The sequence below is a fragment of the Arvicanthis niloticus genome, chromosome 3, assembly GCF_011762505.2.
Source record: "Arvicanthis niloticus isolate mArvNil1 chromosome 3, mArvNil1.pat.X, whole genome shotgun sequence".
NCBI lineage: Eukaryota > Metazoa > Chordata > Mammalia > Rodentia > Muridae > Arvicanthis > Arvicanthis niloticus.
In genome coordinates this window covers 118,262,499-118,290,245 of record NC_047660.1, presented here as the reverse complement: position 1 = coordinate 118,290,245, position 27,747 = coordinate 118,262,499, and the positions used below count along the sequence as shown (strand labels likewise).

The 27,747-nt window shown below is 39.8% G+C and overlaps 2 protein-coding genes across 4 annotated transcripts in view; one reads left to right on the top strand and one right to left on the bottom strand.

The window, feature by feature from the left end:
* Mettl21a (methyltransferase 21A, HSPA lysine) overlaps window positions 1-307 on the bottom strand; it is an 81,940-nt gene extending 81,633 nt beyond the window's left edge. Inside the window, exon 1 of one of the 2 annotated variants that reach the window (XM_076931789.1) lies at window positions 64-307. The gene's annotated coding sequence lies outside the window, so the exon portion shown is untranslated. The remainder of the gene's footprint in view (window positions 1-63) is intronic. The other variant, XM_076931787.1, reaches the window with a different exon arrangement.
* Window positions 308-632: 325 nt separating this feature from the next.
* The window catches only part of Ccnyl1 (cyclin Y like 1), a 36,805-nt gene continuing 9,690 nt past the window's right edge, over window positions 633-27,747 (top strand). Inside the window, exons 1-7 of one of the 2 annotated variants that reach the window (XM_034497432.2) lie at window positions 633-1,000; window positions 10,680-10,754; window positions 12,080-12,114; window positions 17,715-17,815; window positions 20,683-20,718; window positions 22,558-22,609; window positions 23,998-24,117. In XM_034497432.2, coding sequence (XP_034353323.1) covers window positions 772-1,000; window positions 10,680-10,754; window positions 12,080-12,114; window positions 17,715-17,815; window positions 20,683-20,718; window positions 22,558-22,609; window positions 23,998-24,117 — 648 coding nt within the window. In that variant the 5' untranslated portion in view covers window positions 633-771. The remainder of the gene's footprint in view (window positions 1,001-10,679; window positions 10,755-12,079; window positions 12,115-17,714; window positions 17,816-20,682; window positions 20,719-22,557; window positions 22,610-23,997; window positions 24,118-27,747) is intronic. The other variant, XM_034497433.2, reaches the window with a different exon arrangement.

The window sequence follows — 27,747 nt, the reverse complement described above, 5'->3', positions numbered from 1 at the left end:
TAACACTGGGAAGACAGAAGAGCATTTAGTCATACACAACCGGCTAAGTCCGTTGCAACTTACTTGGGTGAGCAAAGGGAAGCTGTCAAACATGGAGAAACCAAACTGTTGACAAAACCAACTCTCCACCAGGCCGGGCCTTCGGGGCCCGCCTTGAAGGGCGGCCTCGAGTAACCAACTGCCGCAGCTCCCCAGTAGGAGCCTGACTCGGCGCAGCTCAAGATGAATGGAAACCAGAGTCCGCGCCGCTCAGCTTGAGGGACGGGGCGGGGCTTTGTGAGTCACGTGCCTGGGCCGTAGGCGGGTGCGTGGAGGGAAGTCCAGGTCTGATTGGCTACCCGTCACCAGGTGACCGCGGAGCGCGTTCCGGTTGGCAGGAGCCGGCTAGCGGCCTTCAGTCCGGAGGCGGCGACGGAAGGAGGAGGAGCTCCGGCCGCGCTCTCGGCCCGCAGTGGCTGCGTCTCCCAGCGCTTGTCGGGTCCCCACCCCTTTTAAATAAGCCGGGCTGGTCGCCGCCCTCGCAGACTAGTCCGCTGTGGGGAGGCGGCGGCAGCGAGCCGGCGGGGGTGCGGCCGAGGCCGGAGCCCTGCCCCGGGCCGGGCGGCGGGGCGGGCGGGCGCGCAGCGGGCGCGGCGGCGAGTGCGGGCGGGCGCAGCCCCGCTCAGCCCGGGGCTGCCGGCGCCGACCGCGCCATTGTTGGGGGAGGGGGCGGGCGCGGAGTCCGGGGCGAGCGGAGGCGCAGGCGTCGGCCGAGCGGAGCGGACGCGCCCCATGGGGAACACGCTGACCTGTTGCGTGTCCCCCAATGCCAGCCCCAAGCTGGGCCGGCGCGCGGGGCCGGCAGAGCCCGACTACGAGTCCGAGGTCTACGAGGCGGCGGCCGGGGACGCGGTGGCGGTAGCGCCGGCGCCTGCTGCGGCCGTGGAGCCCGCCGAGTTGGATTTCGGAGCCGGCGAGGGCCACCACCTGCAGCACATCAGCGACCGAGAGATGCCCGAAGGTGAGGAGGCAGCGGGCGCGTCCGGGCCGTGGCGCACCTCTGGCCTCCACCGACTCCCAGGGTCCCGCTGGGAGGCGGCCGCCGCCTCGGGTTCCTTCCTGCCGGAGTATCCTGGCGCAGGCCTGGGCACCGGGAATGAAGGCTGTGGTTCGCGTTCCCACCCCTCATTCTTTCTCGGCCACGTCTGGCCAGTTTCTCTCCACCCCTACGCCCGGTTCTTCACTCTTCCCATTCTCCCATTCTGACCTGGGACCCTGCAGCCGCCACCGCTTCCTCTTTGTACTGCCGTGTACGGTCCAGTGGAACTTGATCAAGACTTCGAGAGACTATATAATTGCCACTTTTCTTAATAAAACTCTCAGGCACCCCTAACCTCAGAATAGCCATCCCATCCCCCTATTCTTACTTAGCCAGATGGTACCTAAGGTAAGACTCTAGTGGTTCCTCTTGCTCCGAGCCAGTTGAGTAACTGATACCAGAGCAATCCAGATTCAGCATGTTTAAGGATTTCTTATTTATGTTCAAGTACAAAAAATGTGTGTGGTATTAAATAGGATTTTAAAGGTAGCCTCATAAAGGTTGCTTTATTCCTTTCAAGTATAATTGGAACACAAAAAGAGTTGAAATTGGGAGAGAGGGGACTTCTGTGAAAGATGTCCATGTCAGTTTCTTTCCAGGCTGCGGGAAAGTACCGTTTCCCCTCCCTCACAAGGAGTAGTTCTGCTTGCTTTAAAGTTCTCATTTGATAAATACATCGCCACTTTACAAACTTCATTTACTTTACCTCTTCCAAAGGAAGCAGGGTGGGGAGAGATTGTTGGTCAGGCGTTTAAATTTAGCTTTAAATTAGTAATGTAAAGAAGTAATGTTAAGAAGGTAGACCCTGCGGGTGCCTGTATTTGTTTCTATGGCTCCATTTCCCTGTCCACTTTCTGCCTGGAGATTCTTATTCAGTGCTGAGAATGTTGAAGTTCGGCACACTGAACCACTGCAGGGTGGGCTAGCTGGGTGGGTAGGAGGGATAAGAGAAGAGGACATGCTTGGTACTTTATAATTAAAAATTTTGAAAATCTGTGAATTTGGTTAAAAGTAATTCTGGATAGCAGTGTGGTTATTGAATGAAGACTACAGATTTATAAGACAAAGTATCATGAAGTGTTTAAGCCAGATTTGCTTGTTGGTTCCACTTCAATGCTCCAAATGAGTTCCTTTCTGTGGAGGAATGTCATCTTTCTTTAAACTTTAGTTGGACTGTTGGCGTCTTCATGTTAGAATAAAGTTAAGGCCCATGATCGATACACCTTTGTAACTTTTTGTAATATTCAAATATTGTAAAAGAATGTAAAGGTAATTGTATCTTTAAACAGTGGTGTGTGTGTGTGTGTGTGTGTGTGTGTGTATGTATGAAAACTGTGCAGTTTCAATGTTGTAAGGTAAGCCTCTGGATTTACAAACCAATTAGTGTATGGGTAGTGTTGAGTGACAGTCCAAATAGGACCTTTTTATCATTCTTGAGGGATTACAGCACATTATCATGTATGCCTGTTTGTTCCTCCCAGATACAAAGGAAGTCTGTCTTCATTCTCACTGTATTGTTGATGGAGATGCAAAGTTAAGATCTTACTGAAGCTGCTTCTGCATAGAACTATTCTAAAAGACTGATGTGGAGGTGGTAGATGTGCTGGGTTGGATCCCTAAGGGGGGAAAACCTTGTCAAAGTGTCTATTTTGATCTGAACAGTAGAGCTTCTGGTACTTGGTCCTTCCCTGTCTTAGTTTCTTTTCAGTTAGCTGATGCAAAGACAACCCTTTCCTTAGATCTAATATCTCATATGTACTCTCAGTGAAAGAGGAAAAGGGCAGCTAAGAGTGTGACCTAAGTTATCATGTATGTGAGTCTGTTCTTTTAACCACGAGTTGAAGCTGAGAATGTTCTGACAGAACATTAAGAAAAGCTGGCAAAAGGTGTGTCAACATAGAATTATATGATAGGAAATGCTTAGAAATTTTTGACAAAGGAAGTGTGTGAGCATAGAATTTTACTTTATTAATGTGCCCATTAAAATTTCAGTTCAGTATTTTCTCTAAATTTTATTTTTAGATCTGAAGGACTACTTTGAGTATAGCAAATACAAACTCATAGGCTTGATCCTTAGTGCTGCCAAAAGTCTGTAAAATTAAATTCTTTGGCATTCACTAAAGTGATAAGAAATATCAGCGTTTGACTAGATCTGAACACCAAATGTATATAAACACATTAAACGTTTGCATTTAATGTCTTTAGTTTAGAAAAAAATTTTACAAGTTTCCTTTGAAACTGAGAAATACTTAGATTTAAGAGTAGGTTTTTATTATAATGAGGAATTGTTTTGATTTTTTTAGATAAAATTAGAAACGATGTTCTGTTTTATTTTCTTTTGAAACATTTAGAGCATTCAGAGTCACTTTCAGGACTTTCCAATTAGTATTCCCTAATCCTTGACCCTAGCACTGTGTCTGCTATAACTGGTGGTAAGTAACTTCAGTAACCAGAACAGGATAGGCTTCTTACTTCTCAGCCTTTCATGTAGCTTTCATGTTCTGACTGTTTCTGTCTGGGAAAACGTGCTCTCTCAAGTGACCCTTTCTCCCATCCCTTGGAAGAATGATAGTAGGGAAAGAATTAGAAATACGATGTGAGAAAGTCTCTGAGAAAACATCTTTCCCCTTTCCACTAGCTTTTAACCATTTTTTAAAAAGATGTGTTGGTAAGAAACAGAAAATACAGATAAAGCATTTATTCACAATCATCAAAGCTAACATTTATTAATATTTCAGTGCTGCTGCTTCCTGAGCCTTTCATATGCCTGTAAATCTAGCATTTCATTTTATAAACATGAGATCCATCTGCATGTGCTGCTTCCTTTTCCTAGAACAGTGCTTCTTTCCAGAGTGCACTATCCTGTGCCAGTGTATACTGTTCCATGGCATGCTTTTTCTTACTTGCTGAGTGTAACCATTGAGTAACTGGGGTATTTGATACACCTGTCCTTTATAGTTAGACACCTTTCATTGTAAAAGTATATATACTCTCCTAGACAAAACATTTGATGACAGGTGCATTCTGCCTTGGATAGAATTCAGACAGAATATTTAGTTTATCAATTTTGGTCCTTATGTCATTGGCATTAAAAGCATTTAGTTCTGATGCCAGCTTGATGGTAATGTTGGCTTTTAACTAGGCATTAAAATTTCTGATTTAGATTTTGTGATTCTTAGTAGACTATCTCAAGTCTTTAATTCTAAATAGCTACTGCTCTAAGAGGTGTGTCAGTAATACTGATCTAAGATGAAAAATCAAGAAACAACATTAGATGAAGTCTAGAAATATTAGAAAGCTGAAAGATACTTAACTGGCTTGAGTACCGACCTTTGAATGGCCAAACAGTATTCCAGAAAGAGACAGTGATAGAAAAGGTAGTTCCTTCTTACCTCCCCCCACCCCCAAATCCTTCTGTTCTAGAGACAGGTAGGAATAGACTATGAATCATCAAGAATGTATTGAGCTGGTAGGAAGAAAGTCAGCTAGGGTAATGATTGGGAAAGGGGACAATTTTACACTGGGGTGATTAAAGGTGATTATTGTCCTTAAGTGATACTGGACTGTCCTAAAAGGGAAAGGAAGCAGTAGAGGGTGAAGGGAGACTGCCTTGTAGACAGCTCTCTTGAGAGCTTTTCATATTGAAATGAACTTGTGTTTGTAAATGACAGAAAGGAAGAGACACAGAATGAATGCTACAGTAGAGAGTACTCCTGGAGAAATGATGGGTTAGGCCTTTATATGCTGAGTTGGCCTTAACAACACTGTGGACTTTAGTTGGAAAGAGAAACCACTGGAGGACTAGACACAGGGGAACAAGTTCCTTATGAAAAAGACCAGATTAGTGACTTTGTGAAAATGCACTATGATGTATGCAAGGGGACCAGGTGGGAGACTGGACAGTAATTTAGGGAAAGCCATGGTGACTGGAACCAAACAGCAGTATTGCCTGGGGTCTAAAACAGGCTGACTTAAATAAATTAAGTAAATTTTAAAAGTAACAAAGATGAATGGATATGCGAATGAAGTAACAGAGGAATGCAGGGGATCTATAAACTTCACACCTGAGAAGCATGAATGAAAACTGCTTCAGCTTCTTTGGTAGGGCCCGAGAGAAATCCAAAAATTTGACAGAACTTCAGTGTAGTAGCAAGTGAGGTTATAGTCATATATTGCTGGTGGAAATGCAAAATGATTTGACTCCATGAAGGAGAATTTTGCAGAGTCTAACAATATTGCTAACTTTATTTAGTCTAGAAACCCTACTTTAAACAAGGATGTATGAGACAACATATTTTCAAAGTTTTTGCTGTATTCTTTTCCTTTAGATGGTATTGACAGCAACTCATGCAGTAAGGGACATGTAAAATGAACAGGCATATCCACATGGCTGTGCATTTGTATCTGTAAAAGTAAGAATGCACATATGGAACCGTAAAATAAATCAGAGCTCTGGGTGAGCCACCGTCAGGGTGTAATGTAAGGAGAGGTCATCTATTTGGGAGACATATTTTCTATGGGGAAATATGTGTTTGCTTATTTAAAAAAACAGTGGAATTCTCGATCTTGTAAGAATGATTATGTTATATGCCCTTTTATCTAGTGTTTAACCAAAGCACATACATATTTGCCTAAGAATTACTTTGATATGTGGATTTACCAAGGAAATGGCTCCATTTACTTGTTTGCTTTTGTGGGTGTGGAAACTGTAACATACTGTGTATGTACAGTATATTCTTATACATTTTATATTCCCAGTGTTTTGAGTTAGGCAGTACAGGAATCATAGCTGGCTTACATATGAGAAGACAGTTATTAAAAAGTATAAATTGAGTTTTCTAAGGTTTGTAAAAGTACAAACATGGTCAATATGAATGTAAATTCCAGTTGTAGATCTTATCAGCATAAAGTTTACAGAATATGACTCAGTGGGCTCTTCGGAAGCCACTTTTCTTCTGTTTTCTTTCATGACAGTAAGATATAGTGTTCAGACAGTAACAGGTGTGTAAAATGAAGCGGAGGTAGTAAATGTGTAACAGAAATGATCTTTAAAGTTGGAGTAAAATGCTCTGAAGGAAAAAAGTTTCAATATATAAATAATCACAGCTCTTAGAGCATAGACTGGGAATTAAAGCAGGGCAGGACAGAACTGATGGAGGCTAGGACAGAAGGGGATTGGATCATTGGAGGCCAGAAAAACTGGACTGGAGTGAGCTCTAGATTGACCTTCTACTGAGATAAGCTTGCTTGAGGCTGTCAAGTAAGAATTACTTAATAATACAAAATGTAGACTCAATGGTAGGTAGACTCATCAGTTGGCAGTGCAGTTATGAATCTTGGAATGTCTGTGTTCAAAGCTGTAAAGCTAGTACTGTATATGTTAAGGGATGAAGGCACTTGTCAGTGAGAATGACCCTTTAGACAAGTGCCTGTGATGAGGTATGATTGCATAATTTTAACATTTTTTTTAGCCTTTAGGAGTGCATTTAGTTCTAAGTTGCTTTTTTTTTTTTTTTTTTTTTTTTTTTTTTGTATTTTTGACATGTGTGATTAAAGTAGGTCATACAACTTATAGAATCTTGGGTTGGAGGAAAGACAGTTTATTTGCTTACCTTTGCTTTCAAATTAAAGTGCATCTAAAATTGATAATTCAAAAATAATGGATCTTATCATTTTAATTTTAATCCTTGTCTTGGGATATTTGTCCTAGTTGAAAACATTCTTAAGCCAGCCAATGGTGACACATGCCTTTAATCCCAGCACTTGGGGGCAGAGGTAGACAGATTTCTGAGTTTGAGGCCAGCCTGGTCTACAGAGTGAGTTCCAGGACAGCCAGGAACTCAGCTGTGTTTTCTCTACACAGAGAAACCCTGTCTCGAAAAACAAACAAACAAACAAACAAACAAAAACAAAGAAAGAAAACATTCTTAGAGGTTTCTTTATGGAGGATGTGTCTCTGTATACATGTGTGTACAAGTTCACAAGTGAGGAAAGGATTCATCTTCCTCATCCCTGCTCCACCTATTTAAGATGAGTGTCTTAATAAATTATTGAGAAGTGAGTTCAAAGATCTGCTTGTCACTAGGATCACAGATGTACTGTTGCAACCTTGCTATTTACATGGGTGCTATGGATCCAAACTCAGGTCCTCATCCTTGTGCATTAAGCGCTTTTACCAACTGAGCTTTTACCAGCCCCTTACAGGTTTCTAAAGAAACCTGGTAATTGGTGTGTTCTCATTTTTCTAAATCTACAAGTGTGTGTAGAGTGTGCATTTATAGAGCCTGATGCTTTTTGGTTCATAGTTAGTTGCCTTGCCCCTCTCTAAGGGTGAATAGAGTAGTATGATTTATCAGCATCTCCATAGGCTCTAGGGAATGAAGTTAATAAGAGTACAGAAATAATACAGTGTGCATATAATATAAGTATAGGGTCACGGTCTACTGACTTGTTTCCATTCTATGTAAAATAGCAAAATGTAATATTTACAAAAAGTGTAAGTTACATAGTAAACTTTGGTAGCTACATAAAATTTTTATTTTCTTAAAACACTGTGCTAATTGGCATTGCAGCCCTAGTGGGTATGATTCTATAGGCTTTCTACATGTGATCTTAAGTAGCTAAAGCTAAGAGAAGAGTGAAAGCTGACATAAATGGTACTATACCTCAGTGTGCCTTCTTTAGAAATCTACGTAGTGCATATTGAGCCATGGAAATTACCCATTTATGAATCTATATTTGAAGAACTTTCCCAAAGGAGATAAAAGGCATTATTTTAAAATATAGTGTACAAAAAAAAAAGTACGGTGTACTCATAAGGACAGAATTTTGTCTAAATCCCCAGTATTGGATTGGCTAAGCTAAAGTGGGCACAACACTTGCTGTATTGTTATGTAATTATTCAACCAAAAAACATTTGAGTTTAAGGATGATTTTTCTTTATTGCATCACAAGTTGTGAGCTGAAAAGAGGTTTTGTTGTTGTTTTGAACTGATAAGAGGGTGGTAACACCAGATACCTAGTGACTGAACTACACTCCCAAGAACTGATTTTTAAGAAATGCATAAGAAACATAACTGAAAGTTAATGATTATGAGTACATCTATTGGTAGTTTTAAAGTGAAGCATTATTTTAGCTTTCTCTAATTCCGTGTTAAGGAAGAGTTTTACCCATGTCATTTTAAATGTGATTCATGACTGTATATACTGTAAACATAGCTGTTTACAGTTATACATCAGAATCTCAGAATTGATGCAAGAGTTCAAAGAGAGGTAAGCTAGGCATAGGTTCATCTGGGAGTTAAATTACCTCAAAATTCATTAATTCTCCTCCTTGCCTCTGTCTTTGCTGGAAAGCCTTTCCTCCAGTGAGCCACTGCATCTTCTAACTAGCTAATGTACCTCCAGCACATTTGCTTTTCTCCTCTGGCTTTTGAGAAGACTCAAGAGAGTTGTGATTGATGGGCCAGCCTTGGGATGTATGCCCACTTCAAAACCCCATCTCTGTGGCATGTCACTGCCCTTAGCACAGTCTTCTTGGATTTCACCTTTAAAACCATAGCAGTACATCTTGATTTGGCTTCTTTTCTCCCTAAGATATATTTTATGTGAATGTATGCGGTCCTGAGTGTATGTCTGTCTATATGCACATGCACATACATGAACACTAGAAGGCCAGAAAAGGGTGTCAGTTCCCCCAAAGTTGTTGTTACAGGCCATTTTGAGCCACCCAACATGAATGCTAGGAACCAAACTTATGTCTTTTTCAAGAGCCATCTCTCCAGCTCCTTGATTTGACATGTATGTTTTAAACTTCAGTTCTCTTTAATTTTAATAATTTTCTTGTACTTGTGAAATTCCTTGGATTTTTTTTCTAGTGCTGCAAATTGAACCCAGGGAAGTACTGTATTGATACATAATATATAGCTTAAGCCCCATCTACTAAAATGTTTAATTTTATTGTGACATGTGGACTGCTACATAATATGGTTCTTTCTATAAACTTTTAATAGTGTAATCTGAAAATTATATTTGAATTCAAATGGTAATAATGTTTGCTTTTAGAAGGAAGTAGTCCTCTGTCTCTTTAGAAAAGAGCTTTAAGTTAGAAACAGCTTAGATCTCTGCTTGTCACTTTATGCACACATGACTGTTTTCCCACATAGCTAACTTTATCTCACTCTTAAAGATGTCAGAAAAAATCTTAACAATAATTTTGTGTGGGGGGAGGTGGGTATCTTCAGAAGAATCAGCTGATTGTATACCTATAACTTTAGCCCTCTTGAGACTGGGGTAGAAGGATCCAAGAGTTCAAGGCCAGCCTGAACTATATAGTAAGATACTATCACTAAATAAATAATTTAAAAATAAAACAGATAATTCAAATTCCTGTTACATTGGGAAGTCCTGAATATGTTCATGTGATAGTCTTAAGTTTGTTATTTGGAGGAAGAAAAGGAGTTCGAGTACATGTATTGGTGAAATGCTGTGTTAGACAGTAGTGCTGGTAGAGTAGGGGTTTTTAGATTTGTTTTTGTTTATTATTTGTGTGTATGAACAAGTGCAGGTACCTGAGAATGACAGAAGGAGTGTTGGGCCCCTGGAACTGGAGTGATAGGTAGTTGTGAGCCACCTCATATGGATACTAGGGACCAAACTCAGATCTTCAAAGAACAGTATCTCTAGCTGTTGAGCTACCTCTCCAGCCCAGTAGACTAGTTTTTAATATGTCAAGTGTACATTCTGTAAAAGCCAAGGATGTAGTAGGTACCCTGTGATTACCATTAAACCCCTTTTCAAAGAGTAGAATGCTGGCTGGCACGGTTTAGGAATGTTGCCTTACCATTTCTCCACCTGGATCTTGTTCCAGTTTCTGATGAGATTGGTTAAATGGCTTGAGGTGAGCATTGCTGAGGAGTGTCATAGGCTTTGACCTTTCTCATTACAGCTTCTTTTATCCTACATGATGCAGTGTACATTATGATTAGTTAAGACTCTGTCTTGTATCCTTGGTTAAACAGAAGATTATCTCATCTTGTTCCCAAGGTGGACTGCAGCAAGAATTGAGTGTGCCCTTGGAAATTGAGGGCAAGAGTTAAAAGTCATATATTCATGGAAGGCTATTGAATCTTTGTGCAGCCCTAAATCTGCATGGTGAATTACTCCCACACAAACAGTTAACTAAACAGATTCTCTTGTCTCATGAAGTTAGAACTAGCCAAGTGGTTAAAGAATATCAAGGCCAATTGTCTTTGTTGTAGCATGTGTCATATATATACTGAGCAGTATCTGACAATTTGGAAACATTTTAGTAATATCAGCACATAGATAAGTTGGAGAGAAGGCCATACATACGATTCTACTAAAGTTTGATAAGATTACTGAGGTATGAATTTAGGAGTCTAAACCATACCTGTTAGATTCCACATGAATGGAGACACTCAAGTTTTCCAGTAGAATTTGTATATTATTGCCTTTATTTTCCTCATGTTCGTATTAAAAACAAAAACAAAAAAACCCACAAAGTTACAAGTGTTCATCACAATTTTCAAAACACCTACTTTTCTTCTGAAATAACGCATCTTTTTCTTTCCTTCTGTAGATCTAGCTTTGGAATCAAACCCTTCCGACCACCCAAGGGCAAGCACAATTTTTCTCAGCAAATCTCAAACGGATGGTAAGACTATTTCCCCACTGAGGAAAGACTGAATACTGCTGATACTCAGAATGTTACAGTATCAAAACATTTCATAGGACTTGTACACAAGCTCTGTATGCATTTACTGTTGATGTGGGATGATATGCTTTGCTTTCATACCACTCTTAGGGGAGCAAGTAGGTTTTGTACACATACTCCTACCTTGTTGCCAATGCAGATTCGTGATTTAGAAATGGTGTTGGTTTACAGCTGTCTGTCTCTTTCCTTTTCTTCCTTAATCCAACTGTGTTTCAAAGATGAATCATAAGATTTAGGGTTCTGTTATATTTTTATGTGAAACACCAAAACAAGTGTTTTATATTCGTCATTTTGACCTTATTTCACATGGTACTCCCTCCAAGTAAGCCTGTGTCACGCCCAGATTTGTGTAACTCAGAACTTTCAGGCTATTTAAAACTTCTTTATCCCATTGCAACAAACCCCAGAGCAAACATGTCCTAATAATTCCTAAAAGGTTTGGTAGTTTGTAGGTTTCTGCTTATTTAGGTTGAGGGTCTGAACTGTGGATTTCTTGTTTGTTTGTTTGTTTGTTTGTTTGTACTATTTTCTGTGATATTTGGTTAGCCCCCTCCTCCATTTTTAAAAGGTAAATAACTTTTTATGTTGATTATGACTGTGAATGTAACAGCATTCTGCAGCAATACAAGAATAGTACAGTAACACAGCCCAGCTTTAAAGGAATGTAGTGCCACTAGTCTGTATTTTCATACTTGCTTGCATTTTGAGAGTTTTGAGCTATATCCATTCTGGTTACTACTGCTGTATCTACATGCACAAAGGATGAGAAAGCAATACAAGAAAAGCTATCTGTGCCCCTCTGTCATCAGTGTGAAGGAGTGTGTTGAGTACTCAGCCTCATGTTCACAGAGGCAGTGTGGGGAGCTGGTGTGGCCAAGTCTCTTTCTGGATTGTTGTGGATGCCATGCTCGGTTAGGTTGGCACACTCACTTCAAGGGCTCATTAAGGTAGGTCAGTGTTTAGGTGTATTGCATAATGTTTTTATGAGCTGAATTTCCCACCTGCACTAAATTATTTTGACATTTTCTTTTGTATATGGAAATTCTCATTTGTGCCTATTATCTGTTAGCTAAAAAAATCCAGTTTTTAGATTTACTTTATGGAGTTGATTTTGACAAGTTTATTTTGTTAGAAATTACTTTTTAAAGTAGAACTGAATTTTATCTTTGCATGTTGATAATCCATGAAATAAATAATAGCAACTATTTTTATTTTTCTGTGGCAGTTGTATCAGAATTGATCAATTAATTTTTTTTTATTCTTAGTGCGTGAAAAGAGGAAGAGCAACCATTTAAACCATGTAAGTAAATAGTTGAAAAGTTAAGGAGTTAGTATGATTAAAAGTATGTCTGTAGTGACTTCTAGAGAATATATTCAGAATGCAGTACTGTTAGCATAGACTGTTTCTGTGCATTTTCTAAAATTCTTTTCTCATAATATATTTACTTAGGAAAATCTGACTTAATACCATTTTTAAAACAGGATTATGGCATTTCTATTTAATTATAGTTAGATAGCATGGGTATAAATAGAGACATGCATGATTTTTTTGTCCATTTTTAATCTAATGTTTTTTGAAGATTTATTTATTATGTATGTGTATGCCTGCAAGAGTTTGTGTATACAGGTGCCTGCAGAGGCCAGAAGAGGGAATCAGATCCCCAGGAACTGAAATTAAAAGTAGCTGTGAGCTGGCTGATGTGGGTGCTGGGAACTGAACCTGGGTTCTCTGCAAAAGCAGGTAAAAGCTCTGAAGTAGTAAGCTATTTATTTCTCCAGCCCCTTTGGTCTAATTTTTTAATGGAAGTAACAAGCCATTAATTTCAGTATTATCTCCTGATTTCCCATCAAACTAGGTAAAAGTTGTTTCCACTGTGACCATCATTTCTCTCTTCCATTTCCTCAACATGTGCATTATCTTTTTAAATCATGTCAGTATTCCATTATGACTACTCACATAGTTAGTTGCTGAGTCATGTTATACACCCTTAGTTCTTTGTCTTTGGTGGTTTTGAATCTGAATTCTTCATGCCCTCTGGATGAATACCTTTTCGTGGTTCGTATGAGCTTACACAGCCAAATGCAGTCTGCAGCTCTGGCTGGTCTCCTTGTGTGCACATACTTGTTTTCAGTGTGTAGGATTAACTTTCTAACCAGCCATCTTTTTTACCCCAAATGTTGTCACATTTGTCACATGTCTGTCAAACAATAGTTTCCATCCACTAAATACATCTGTTCTGGTTTTCTTCTGCCTTCACAGCCTTTGCCATCCTATTCTGGGTTTGGCTGGGTTTGGCTGGGTTTGGCTGGGTTTGGCTTAGGCCTGCTCACTTTATTTTTTTCCTGGAATGTCTTCGAAGTTACTGGGGTCTCAAGACTTAGCTCTTGTATTGGTTCCTCAGTGTCCTAGATTCTCTGTTCCCTCTGTCTTCTTACATTGTAGTAGAACACCTTTTCTTGGGAAGGGACATGTAGGTATATGTAGTGATCTGGCCTGGAAAATTCCTCCTAGAGATAGACTTCTAGGTTGAAACTAATTTTCAGTCTTTAGGATACTGCTCTGTTACAATCTCAAGTACATAGGATATAGTGTTTCTGTTCATTTGTTTTTATTTATTTCTTGTGATCCTGGGGATTGAAACCAGCACTTGAAACCCACATCAGCCAGCTCACAGCTACTTTTAATTCCAGTTCCTGGGGATCTGATTCCCTCTTCTGGCCTCTGCAGGCACCTGTATACACAAACTCTTGCAGGCATACACATACATAATAAATAAATAAATTGAAATACCCTAGTCGACTTCCCCTGGGTCATATCCCCAAGCTGTAATGCTGCTGTTAAAAGTCTGTTCCTGCTGTATGATACATAGACATTCTTCTTCTCTGGAGGTTAAGTACTTAATCTCTAGCATCTGAAAGTTTTATGATATAGTTTGTTATGGACTTTTAAATTTTATTCAGAGCCAGTAGGTCTACAATTTCTTCCAAGTTTTTTCTTGTGTTTCTTTGTTATTTTCTCGTTTTTTCTTGTCTTTTTGTTATTCAGATGTTGTCTCTAGACCAAGATTTAAGTACTGCTATCTGTTTCCATCTCCTCTTTACTTTCTAGTTTGTCTCTTTCTTCTCGATGATTCCTTTGCTTTGTGTTCTAACCCATCTGGAGTTTTTCTAGGTTTCATTTACTTCTGAACTTTTAGCATTGTCATTCATCCCTTTTCCTGTTGCCTTAATCTGCTTGTCTTGCTGGAGGCGTTCCTCATCTGTAGGGCTACCCTTGGCTTCCTGTGACTGGAAGTACCATACAATTTTAACTGAAGAGTCACATTGTAAGGATTTGGAGGCCAAGCCAACTTGGGGGCTTCAGTATCTTTTTCTGGGGTCCTAATCTGTAGGGCAGTTTAGTTTCTTCAGAGAAGACTCTCAGTTTTCTGCCTTTAAACTTTGTTTGCTCATACAGATTTGCTTCCTAGCTATTGCTGAAGTGAGCCGATTGTGAATTTCAGTGTACACTTCTGCCCTTCTCTGAGTCTGGTCTTTTAAACTGTCAGCTTCAGTAGCTAGAATAAGTATGTGTGAGACAGGGCTGGGTAGACTGCGGGCTTTGTCAGTCTGGTAGCTAGCTTTAACTCCACTGCATGTTTTATCTTACTGCCCAAGGGCTGTGTCTCTGAATTCTAGTCTGCTCATAATCCTGTCCCATTCATTAGGTATCCATAGGTACCAACATCCTGCTACCATGCCACCTCTTTTTGTTGTTTTGAGACAGGTTCTAATGGGCTAGCCTTTACTCCTGATCCTCCTGTCACCATCTCTGGAGTGTTGGAATTGTAGGAGCAGAAGTGGCTGCTTTTCTGGGTTGAATACAGAAATCTGTCTTATTAGGAGTTTACACTCTGAACTGACTGGGGCAGTTTTTGGTGTTTCTAGCCAGTAAGTTGCTGACTTGCTAAATGAACAGCAGCTAGGGGGCTAGAAGATGATCTAATGAAATGTTTTAATATTTTCAACAACAAGCCACTGTATGTTCATAGTTAGAAACTCTAGTGAGGACAGTGGGAGGAAGCATCACTAGACGGCCTACCAGCTAGCCCAATGTGTGTTTCCACTTCATCTTTAGTGTTTGGTTTGTCAAAAATGACTTTTGTTACCATGTATATGCTCTGTTACTCCTTTAATACAAGTTGTACTTTGTTAATTTAGAATCCATAATGTTCCAAAATACTAAATCTGAAACTCTTTGAGTGCCGACCTAATACCACAAGTAGAAAATTCCACACCTGGCCTCATGTAATGAGGTAGCAGTAAACAACAAAAACTGCATAAAATTACCTTTTACTATTTGTGTGAATAAGAAATCCAAAATGCTTGTCCCTAGACTTGGGTCCCATCCCCAGGAAATCAATCAATCTCTCTCTCTCTCTCTCTCTCTCTCTCTCTCTCTCTCTCTCTCTCTCTCTCGATAGTGTGTGTGTGTGTGTGTGTGTGGTGTAATAATAATATTCCAAAACCCACTGTCTTTGTTAAGGGTTTCTATTGCTGTGATACAGTACCATGACTAAAAGCAACTTGGGGAGGAAAGGATTTATTTGACTTATACTTTCACATCACAGTTCATCATCATGGAAGGAAGCCAGGGGAGGAATGGCAGTCAGGCAGGAAGAGGCCATGGAGAAGTGCTGCTAACTGGCTTGTTCAGAATATTCCTACTTTCTTATAGCACCCCTAAGGCCAGCAGCCCAGAGGTGGCACCACCCACAGTGAACCAGCCCCTGCCTCAATCATGATGACTCTTGATCAAGCATCATTCAAGAAAATGAACCATAGGTTATAGCCTATAGACCAATCTGAGAGGGACATTTTTTTTTTTCAATTGAGATTTCTTCCAAATGACTGCAGCTTGTGACAAGTTCACAAAACACTAGCCAACACACCTACAATACTTTCTGTACTGAGGAATTTTGATTTGGGATCCCCAGTCTATAATAGTGACTCTAAATGGTATCTTCTTCCACTGGAATAAAAGCATTTCAATGAATCAGTTTCATTTTCATGTTGTGTTTATCTTTTGGGTTTATAAAAGTATACACATTACTACACAGGTAATGTAAAGTGCACATATTAGCTGAATAGCTTAAACATCACCACTTTAGATATAATTAAACACTTGTATCTTGAAAAGATATTTAATAGTTCAGATAGTACCATCTAGGGCATTTTGATAAAGAACAAGTGGCTTTATAGTGAAACATCTGAAACAAACAGGAGGCTGTTCTATCTAGGATGTGAGTGTTTCTGACTGTGGGCTTCTGGCAGTGTTTACACTCTCTGCCCTTTGAACCCTGTCTTCTGCCTGCCTCTCTTAACGTGTGTTTCTGAGAAGGCCTGATGGGCACAGTGACAGTGTGATGGAGAGCAAAGGAAGGCACATCTGAATTAGTGGGTTTTTAAAGAATGCTAAGTTATTGGTATTTTGTTCTAAAGAATGCTTCTGTTGATCTTTATTCAGTGACACTATTTAACCATGGACCTAATGGGTCTTAACATACTTTAGGCTGTTTCAGTATCTGATAATTGCTGGATTCTTGCATTCTTTACAAATGAATGGATACTTCTAAAGTGTTTTAAAGATAGTTGAGAGGGCTCAAAAGTTAATTGTCTTCTTTCCAGTGCCACTGCAAGCAGTTCTTCACTAGTTTATATCTGTAGTAAGATTTATCTCCCAAATTCTAGTTTTCAGTACTAGAGTTTAATCGAGGGCCTCAAGCATCCTAGTCAAGTCCTCTACCTATGAGCTACATCTCCAGTCTTATTTTTAACCATTCTATCTACCATGTGAGTGTTTCTGACTGTGGGCTTCTGACAGTGTTTACACACTCTGCCCTTTGAACCATGTCTTCTGTCTGCCCCTCTTACATGTGGTTATGAGTTTTTAACTGTAATTATGTAACCTAATTACAGTTAAATTATGCTGTAATAATTATTATTTTATATTATATTTAACTGTAATAAATAATTCTTCAAATACTTAAACTCCATGAAACTGTTAAGAGTGTGTGCCCAGCATCTGGATGTAGGACCAATGAGAATTAGAATTCTGGAGAAGCAGTTTAGGAGAACCCAAAGAGAAACATTTTGTGCTGTGGTTGTTGGCAGAGATGTGCTGGAAGGTAGATAGAGTTGGGACAGAGGGAATAAGAGGCTTCCATGCAGAGCACAACAGGAAGGTGTCATGATAAAGAACTTTAGAAACAAACAGTAACACTTGATTTTTTTTTTCATTTATGGAACAGAATGGCAGCGCACTTACACAGGAAATAAAGGTTAACTTCCCCAAGTTGCTTTTGTCTTTTGTTTTCAGACTTGAGGAAATGTTAATGCCCAAGGGAACAGCCCAGAGAAACGTGTGGCCTCTGGCTTGTAGGAGTTAGCGACCAGGCACACCAGCTCTAGTGGTAGAACACTTTCAGCCACTAAGATATTTATTATTCACCTTGTATTTCTTATAGTAAGATGCTTTTATGCCAGTATTCAAGGCATTATATTTTATTATAGTGACTGTATAGAAGTAGAAAGCTGCCATTTGTTTAAGAGAAAATACTGAAACCTTAATTAAAAGTTTATATTGTTTATAAAAGAAATTGATAATAGGAACTTGGCAGGTTTTGATTTGTAGATTCCATACTGAGGGCAGTGTTTTCTAACATCCCTCAAATGTGATCTGTGGATATCCAAAGCCTCCTGTGGGTTCCCTGCAGAACCACACAAGCTGCTGCACTCACTCATGGACTGTAGAATACCTTAATGCTTTATCATTTGACATTTTAACCAAGGAAAAAGAAAGAACACATTTTATAGGTTTAACTTACTGTGACATTCTCTTCTATTTCCCTTCCCCTTCAGGTATCTCCAGGGCAGCTTACTAAAAAGTATAGCTCATGCTCAACAATATTTCTAGATGACAGCACAGTCAGCCAGCCTAACCTTAGAACCACAATAAAATGGTGAGTACAACTAGGCTGCCAGCGCTGAGCGACAGACCCCTCTGCTAGAAGCACCCGAGCCATGCCTGGTCATTTCAGTCATTTGATTGTCCTATTAAGACGCAGTTTAAGACATTGGGGTCAATTAGAATACTGATTTTTAAGGGACAAAGTGTAAAATTTCAGTTTCCATTTTATCTTAGACTATATGATGGAAAGGAGAGCCAGTTAGCAAACAAGAGATCCCAGGTGGATTGATATTGTAAAAGAACTGCTGAACATGATAGATGTGTCCAGACTGACTAGTTACAGGTCTAAGACAATGCTTACTGCTTTGGAAACTACTCTTTGAATAGTCTGTCCTATACTGGCACCATGGTACACGAGCAGTCCCATCCATAGGTTACAGTTAGAGATGACCTTTGAGCAAGATGAGTTCATTCTGTGACAGTGACAGGAAGAGTGTAGAGCTTTTCCTGCACTGGAGTTGTCCAGGGAACATATTTTCTTGGTTTGTAACTATTGAATTTTTTTATTTAACATAGTTTGGGAAATGTTTGTTTTTAGAGTGTTAATGCTTTTAATCCCTAATTTTACTCCTCTCAGTCTAAAAAACATAATCAGCTTATAATTCTAATTTTGTTTCTAATATACTAGCTTTAAAAAATTGGCCAATTATCAATAATTACTTCATTTAAAATTTGCAAGTTCTTATTCACTTAATATATCTTTCCTTTCACACTTAGAACAGCAGTTGAAATTAAATTGTGTTTCAGCAAAAACTGAGCCCCACCTCTGCAGGTCTTGAGTTAATCATCTGTTCAATAATCACTGGTTGTGGGTTTTTAGAAAAGCCTCAGTCTGTGAGACTAAAATGATAATTGAAGTTTCATTAGAGTCCTCAGATCATTTTGAATTGATCAAATGATTCTGATATTTCTATATATGCAATTTGTATATTTTTAAAGAGTAACCTTGGTCACACCAATAGGTCTCATGCCCTTTCCCCAACTCCAATGTAGCTTAACTTTTAGGAATCCACTTTTGAAAGTACAGTTTTAATTTGTTTTCTTTAATTATATTTTAAAAGTCAGTAAATTTACTTGGTGAAATAAACATTTACCAAGAAGATTAAAGCAAATTACTTTTAAGAAAGATTTTGAAAAATGTTTATCATAGGCGATAGTTTACCATAGGCGATAATACATGATTTTCAAGGAGATTAAAAAACTTGTTTTGACTCATAAAACTTTTTTCAGTATACATGCCTACATGTGAACATGGTGGCTCATATCTGCAATCCCAGCAATTGGGAGGCTGAGGTGGCAAGATCCAGGAGTTCCAGATCATCCTTAGCTATATAGCAAGTGAGGGGCCAACCTCAGCTACATGAGACTTTGTTTCTAAGACGAGAGAAATATGGGCTGGAGAGATGCCTCAGTGGTTAAGAGCATTGTCTGCTCTTCAGAGTTCAATTTCCCAGCAACCACATTGGCTTACAACCATTTATACTGGGATCTGATGCCCTCTTCTGGCGTGCAGGTGTACCTGCAGATAGGGTTCTCATACATAAAATAAAAATCAAAGAAAAGAAAAACCCATGTCTGTGAGCACATGCATTTTTCTCAGTTTTACCTTCCCCTTAATTCATAGATGAGTTCAGGTGCCTTTAAGAAAGGAGATGCATGTGAGGCATTTATGTCATTGGCAGAAATTGTCCAAGCAAGTTCTTTGATCATCCCATAACCCCTTCCCAACCTTTTCAATGGAATCACCCTAAAAACTTCAAAGTAATCCTGTTACTCTAGACTTAACCCAGTGCCAACTGATCAGAATGCCTTGGGCTAATCTTAAATCAGGGTGACTCTGGTGTGAGGCAAAGTTTGGGAGCCACTGCTTAATGAAAATAAAGAACCATGCCTGCCTAATTGGTGTGGGCCTTAGAGTCATCAGTTTTAAACGTCGGTTCCCTCCCTTCTCTATCAAAGTGGCTGTTGGATGAACTGTTGTGTAAGTCTTAGTGTCCTTTTCAGAAACAATTTTTTTGTGTGTGATTTTAAAAATCAGTCTGAGGATAAAACTGAAGCACTGTAGAAGTATCCATCTTTGATGCCAATAATGTTACAAAGTTCAAGTTTTTAAATTTATATACAACTACTTCTAAAATTCAGATTTGCCTTCCCTCAAACATTTTCAGTGTACATTTTAGATGGTATGGACAGATGGCAAATAGAACACTTTTGTTCCCTAGTTCACATGATCTGTGGCAAATAGAGTAGAGTAATATAATGTCTAAGGAGTCATGTCTATGTATTAATATTTCACTTAAGCTAATTTGGAATAGCTGCCATTAATACTATGTCTTTGTGCTATATCGAAACCGGTACTTATTTCAAGGTAGCCAGACCTATCCGCAGATTGTGGGCACTCATTCATATTTACTAAGTGTTCTGCTAATGGTCATACAGAAGTGATCCTAAATGCTTCCATTCAGTATGCAGAACTTTTCATTCCTTACTTTAGGGAGCTAATGGTCATGGTGTTAAATGGATAGTTAGCTATAAATCATCTGCAATCTGAGGCCTAACCAGAAATCCCTACTGTTTTAAATTTAAACATATGTACAAATACTACAACTTGGACTGAACAAAAGGTTCTCTAGGTAGAAGGGCAAATGACAGGAGGGGTATATAAGCATTTGCACATGGCCATAGTCAGCAGAGCTCAGCATGCCTTCTGAAGCCATGTTGTCAGTTGTGTAAGGAGTCAGAGCACTGTGAGTAAAATGGTGCTGCTCTAACCGCAAGACATCAGGGCTTCTCGGAAAGTCAACTCTGCTTGAAAATGAGAAAATGAATTGCTTCAAATATTGTTTTTTCCTTCCACAGTGTGACCTTAGCAATATATTACCACATAAAGAACAGGTGAGCATGTTAAAATCCGTCTACTATTCCAGCTAATTACCTTGCCAATACCAAATGTTAAGCTATAACCATAGACACCAGAAGCGATAGTATTTTTATTATAATATTGAAATGAATCTTCCATTAGAGTTCCTTGTTCTCAAGACCCTTTAAACAATCTCTAGGTACTGAAGGTTCTAAACTTGCTGGTTTATATATATTAAAATTATATTAAAATGTAAAAATATACATTGTAACCAGCACAGGATTTTTCAGACTTGATCCTAATACTGTTTTAACTAATTTCTTGTTGTGGTATCTCCTCTGCATGCATTGTAGGTTGTTTAACAGTGTTACAATTGTGTGCTCCCATTGTGACAATCAAAAATCATAGCAAAGAACCATTGTGTTAACATTTTTTTTAAAAAAATTACTTTTCTGCATAAAACTGAGAAAGAACATCTCCTTGGCATTTTTATAAGTTTTAGTGTAGGACTTGGTAGAAAGACAAATAGATTTTCATGTTTCTCTGTCTTCACTTTCAGTTTGTTTTAAAGAAGCAAGAAGCCAGTTCTCACTCATATGCATTTGAGGAAAAGTTATTTTTAAAGCTTTCATATTTTTTAACTTTGGTTCTTTGTGAGTTTTACACTGTGTATCCCACTTTTATATCTTTGACCCTCTAGGGCTACATAAAGCTCCATGAGGAAGCTCCATTGTCATAGAGCTTTGTATTTCAGTGAGCTCTTACACTGTGCTCACTGTGTAAATAACTGAATGTTTTATTAGTACATAGTTGGATGATGTAGCCTGGTCATATGGAAAATAATGAGTCACCCTTTTTAATGTTAGCAGAAAGTATGAGCGCGGAGAAGCTGTAAGACACAAAGCAGAAGGTATAGGGTTCCAAGCTTGGCTTTTACAGAGCTTGACAGCTTGAATTTTATCATGACCAGTTATGTTTACCTCAAAGTGACAGGCTACTACATTCCATTTTGAGAATATTTGTAGTTACACGTAAAAATGATGTTCTGTAATAAGGGGCTGGTTGAGTTCACAAGTAAATCACGTTCCAAATATTAAAAAGGTGAGGGTTTCGTGACATTAGTTATCCTGTTTCAGCAAAGACAGCACAGTGGCAGCAGCAAGCTCCAAAACCAAGTGCAGTGCAGTGGGAGGAGGAGAGTGCTGGCAGAGCCGGATCATGCCCAGATCAAGTCACTCACTCTCTCAGTCAGTCAGCACAATGTATAGCCATAAGAAGCAGGCAATGCTTTGTATATGTAATGAACAGTGTTGGAGCCCGGAGCCCATGTACTCCTGCACAGGGACTTTCCTGAGTCCACAACCCCAGAGAAGCAGTGCTTAAATAAGTACACTTTATTGTTTGGTGAACTTCTACACACACACACACACACACACACACACACACACACACACACAGTAGTATTTTAAAAGGGGGAGGGGGCAGCTAAGTTTTAATTCATACTATTTATAAGAAGCAAGTGTATAACTTAAAAAAAATAATGCAGAGAATTAAAGAAAGGCAAAAACCTGGGAAATTTAAATGTTGCTTGCATTCATTAAAGTTCTAAGTTCCTGAGTGTCCACTGTTGCCTTACATGGAGGAAATATGACCTGGTTATTGGCACTGCTGGAAGTGTCAGTACTTCACAGGTACACTCACCAGCAAAGATGCCACAGTACTAGATAAAAAGAGGTTTTAAAACTGGAATCCAGAAGGAATTGTAGACCGCTTGCATTGTTAAAGGTTGGATTTCCCCTGTCTGTCTCGCCCTACAGCCAGCAGTTGTTAACTGAGATGCTACTAACACATCCCTGTACTGTTAAATTTTACAGAGATGCAAATAGATCCCTGGACATTTTTGATGAGCGGTCACATCCTCTCACAGTAAGTGTCAGTTTGCCTTTCTTAAAATTGTATTTTTCTTTCCTAGAATTGTGTTTTACTTCCTGTCTGCTTGTTATGTAGCTGATTACTCTGAGAAAACTAGTCCCTCTAGCTTGAGTTAGGAGTGCTGTGCCGTGGCTGTGATACAGTAACAATTGGCTTGATGCTCTGCTTAAGCAGTGAGCTAAGGGAAATAAATGTATTGTCTTAAATAATAGAAAATTCAGCATTTCAAAAGGTAATCTCCAGTAACATCAAGCAGTATAAATATTTGTAAACAAATCCAACAAATACGTAAAAAAAAATTAGGAAACTTTAAATCAGCTAAAATGGCATAAGCCAGGTGTGGTTTCAGTACCTTGAAGGCTGAAGCAGAATAGTGATTTAAAAGACAGTCTATATAGTAAGAGCAGCATAAGAAGACCCTAACCTGAAAACAACCAGCCAATCAAAGAAGTCACTTCATCAGACATATGCTGGCCACTCTTCATACTTAAGAGGCACACATGCTGGTGACAATTTTATGAACAATGTTAAGAGCCTATGGTTATAGGAAACTAAAAATGTTTTTTTTTTCCAAGTATATTGCAGACAAGTGTCACCCCTGTGACACTTTAGGATCAGTATGATTTCAGCATTTAAAAAAAAAAAAAAAAAAACTGGGTAGGAAAATAGAAGGGTATATATAAAATCCCTGAACTTGTGCTTGTGTGTCCCTTTAATAAAGGATGGATGGGTATGAATAATTACAGTAGAGCCAGATACTGCTCAACAGTGGGGACATCCTCAAATATGTGTTAGGTGATTTTGTTATTCTGCAAAAATTGTAGAGTACTTCATCTAAGATAGCTATAGTATTACTTACTGATACTTTATGGAACTGATATTATATATTTAATTAATCATTACCTGAAAATGTCATGCTTGCCAATTGCCTGTAAGATCCCACACTGTTTGTATTGAAAAAAATGAAAGTCACTGGGCATGAGGACACACACTTTTAACTTCAGCACTCAGGAGGAAGCCTCAAAACAAGCATACAAGCAAAAAAATGAAATAACTCATACTACCTAGACTAACAAGATGGCTCAGCAGGTAAAAGAACTTGCTGCCAAGCCCGAGGATCTGTGCTTGACCGTGAATACTGTAAAGGGAAAGGACTGACTCCTAAAGTTGTCCTTTGACCTCATGTGTACACTGTGGCTGTGCATGCCCATACACATCTTTATACACACATACATGATAAATGCTGTAAAAGCAGCCATGCTACCCAATTGAAATTACCTTACAGAACAGGTGAGCACAATGTGGAGACAGACTCAAGTATTCTTAATACTACTTAAAGATTTCTTTCAGTCAATATTTATATTCTATTTTTTTTCTTTCAGAGAGAGAAAGTTCCAGAGGAGTACTTTAAGCATGACCCTGAACACAAATTTATTTACAGATTTGTTCGTACACTTTTTAGTGCCGCACAGCTGACAGCGGAATGTGCAATAGTGACATTGGTAAGCTATTCCCTTCCTGCCAAGGTTCATTAGAAAGCTTGTACCCAGATATGTTTAATCCCTGAAATGATCATAAAACTGCAGTAAGAACCTTCTCAAGGAATGCAGAGACACATACTTGATTTTAATAGTCATTATGGTTTACAGTGTTACCATTGCCTTTATTATCACAAAACAATTGCTATTAAAGGCAGTAAAAGAGAGTTCTCCCCTCATACCTCAGTACACATATACAGGCATGTTGATGGGGCAGGAATGGGAAGCAGTAACAACCCAAGTGGTTCACCAATCCGATTGATTCACTGCAGTCCAAGGCTCATGCCAGGCGGTGTCCCCAGGTGCTTCTGTTGTTGCTTTGCTTGATTACTGCCCAGTTCTCCGTTCCTTGGATGATGGTGCTAATCCACCTCTGCTGATTACTTATTTCTGCCTATGAAGTTGTTGCCCAGGATTATAGTACAGTAGTTCTTAGAAAGGCTTTGTGAACTTGCTAAGCTACAGGTCTGTGCTTAACTTCATGTCATCCATTGAGAAGGCCTATAGTAAGACTATTGCTTTAAATAATGCATGTTGTTCTCGTGATTTGGATTTTACTGCCCCTGCAGCAAATGCATAGTGAAAAGTCAAATGCTTGGCCTGAGGAAAGATGACTCCTACTACTTTTTTTTTTTTAAATTGGGTATTATATTTACATTTCAGATTTTATTCCCTTACCCCACTTCCCCCCACCACCCAGAAACCTCCTATCCCATCCCCCCTTCTCATGCTTCTATGAGGCTGTGCCCCCACCTACTCCCCCCCCCCCACTCCTACCTCCCCACACTCACATTCCACATTCCCCCCCACTTGGTGTTCGTCCTTCATGGAACCAAGAATCTCCTCCCCCGCCTATGCCCGACAAGGCCATCCTCCCCTACATATACAGCTGGAGTCATAGGTCTCTCCCTGTGTGCTCCCAGGCTGATGGTTTACACCCTGGGGAGCTCTGATTGGTTGGTATTGTTGCTCTCCTCATGGGGTCACAAACCCTTTCTGCTCCTTCAGTCCTCTCTCTAACTTCTCCATTGGGAACCCCTTGATCAGATCAGTGCTTAGCTGTGAGCATCTGCCTCTGAATGTGTCAGTCTCTGGCAGACCTCTAAGGAGACAGCTATATCAGGTTCTTGTCAGCATGCACTTCCAGCCATCCACATCAGTGTCTAGCTTAGGTGACTGTGCATGGGATGGATACCCAGGTGGAATGGTCTCCAGATAGCCCCTCTTTCAGTTTCTGTCCCACATTTTGTTTCCATATTTGCTCCCTTGAGTATTTTTGTTACTCCTCCTAAGTAGGACTGAGGCATCCCTACTTGGTCTTCCTTCTTTATGAGCTTCATGTGGTCTGTGAGTTGAGTCTTCCCTATTCCAAGCTTTTGAGCTAACATCAGCTTATCAGTGAGTAAATACCATGTGTGTTCTTTTGTGATTGGATTACCTCACTGAGGATGATAATTTCTAGTTCCATCCATTTACCTAAGAATTTCTCAAATTCATTATTTTTAATAGCTGAGTAATACTCCATTGTGTAAATATACCACATTTTTGGTATCTATTCCTCTGTTGACATCTGGGTTCTTTCCAGCTTCTGGCTATTATAAATAAAGCTGCTATGAACATAATGGAGCATATGTCCTTGTTATATGTTGGAGCATCTTCTGGATATATGCCCAGGAGTTGGTATAGCTGGATCCTCAGGTAATGCTATGTCCAGTTTTCTGAGGAACTGCCAGACTGATCTCCAGAGTAGTTGTACCAGCTTGCAATCCCACCAAAAATGGAGGAGTGTTCCTCTTTCTCCACGTCCTCGACAGCATCTACTGTCATCTGAGTTTTTGATCTTAGCCATTCTGACTGGTGTGAGGTGGTATCTCAGGGTTGTTTTGATTTGCATTTCCCTGATGACTAAGGATGTTGAGCATTTCTTAAGGTGCTTCTCGGCCATTCGAGTTTCCTCCATTGAGAATTCTTTGTTTAGCTCTGTACCCCATTTTTAATAGGGTTATTTGACTACCTACTTCTTTAGCATCCAGTTAGACTCTGAAGAAGAGACATATGCTATGTTCATGATCAGACTCTCCCTGTGGGCACTAATGCTGTGGAGGGATGAAATTGGGTTGGAAAGAGAGGTGGGGAAGTCCTTGTAAGTGAGAGAAGCTTCCATTCCTGGAAGAACAGAATGGCCCTGTCTGGCCCTTGAATATCCAAGACTGCAGAATTAATTTGAGTTAGAGGTGAAGAATTAAAAATATTTGTTGAAATGCAGAGAACATTAGTAATGAAAATGGGCAGCCAACCCTCACAGATCTATCGTCAGTGTTTGAGAGACAAGTCTATAGGGGAGGAGGCAGAGCACACCAGGAGGAAATGTAGGAATGAGTAATAGAAGGCAAGATAAGACACTCCCACAGTGGTAAGGCACTCCCACCATGGCAAATGCTGAAAGAGACCACAGCATATATCCTGGACATCTGGGCAGAGACCAGTGCACATGGGACAGAAGTCTTGCCTTGAGAGTATGTCTTGGTAAGGAAGACCGCGGTTGGTTTGCAAATGTCTGTTTCAGGTAGTTGCTTTCTGCCATGAAAATTAAGCATGTAAAAGGTTCATGAGTGACTGGAGAGTTTTTGTTTTAGATAAATGAGCAGAAGACCTCCTTAGAGAGTAGCATTTGAACAACAGCCTAACTGCAAAGAGGAAGCAAGAAGTTTAGGTATTACAGGCAGTGGAGTAGTGCCGAGACCAATTTTTTTCAACCTGTGGGTCGCAACCTCTTTAGCAAACCTCTACCTCCAAAAATACTTTACATTATGACTCATAACAGTAGCAAAATTAGAGTTACCAAGTAGCAGCAAAAATAATGTTATGGTTAGGGGTCCCCACAACATGAGGAGGAACTGTATTGTATATAAAGGGTTGCCATGTCAGGAGGTAGAGATCCTCTGGGCAAGACTGACACAAGAACATTCTATGTACTCAAGGAAAGTAGGATGGCCATGGGGTGGGAGTGAGGACTATGGGAAATTAGGGGGAAGGAGATACCAGGGTCAGTCTCACAGGGAAAGAAGTTCCAGATTGGTTAGTAACTTTTGGTAAGTCTTGAGCATGGGAAAAAGTGACCTTAATTCAGGAGGCTTTCCTACCTGATTTTGGAGAGAGAGACTATAATTGGAGGTCAGAATAGATACAAGTGGAACGTTAGGATGCTGTGCAATGATTTAGGCAAGCAGTGAAAAATGCCCCGGAGAGAGATCTGTTAGATTACCAGTGAAGATAGCAAGAACCAAGTGTTGCTTGCAGACTGAAGAATGATAACAGAGTTTGGGCTTCTACAACCAGGCAGGTGAAGAGGTGAAGTAAAAAGGTCTGGGTCTGTAAGGGAAGGCACTGATGAGCAGTGTGGCAGGAGCTGTTTCAGAATAGTGATAACATCCAGAGGCAGAAACAAGTGGGTGCACTAAGCGGCGGGCTGGAGGTGGGCTGGCATGTGCATGATCTGCTGCTGAGCTGAGCTGAACAGGGCAGCCAGACATTTACATTGAACTAATCTCTGGGAGAGGGAGAAAGTCTTTAAAAGCCATCTGGGGGAAGAAT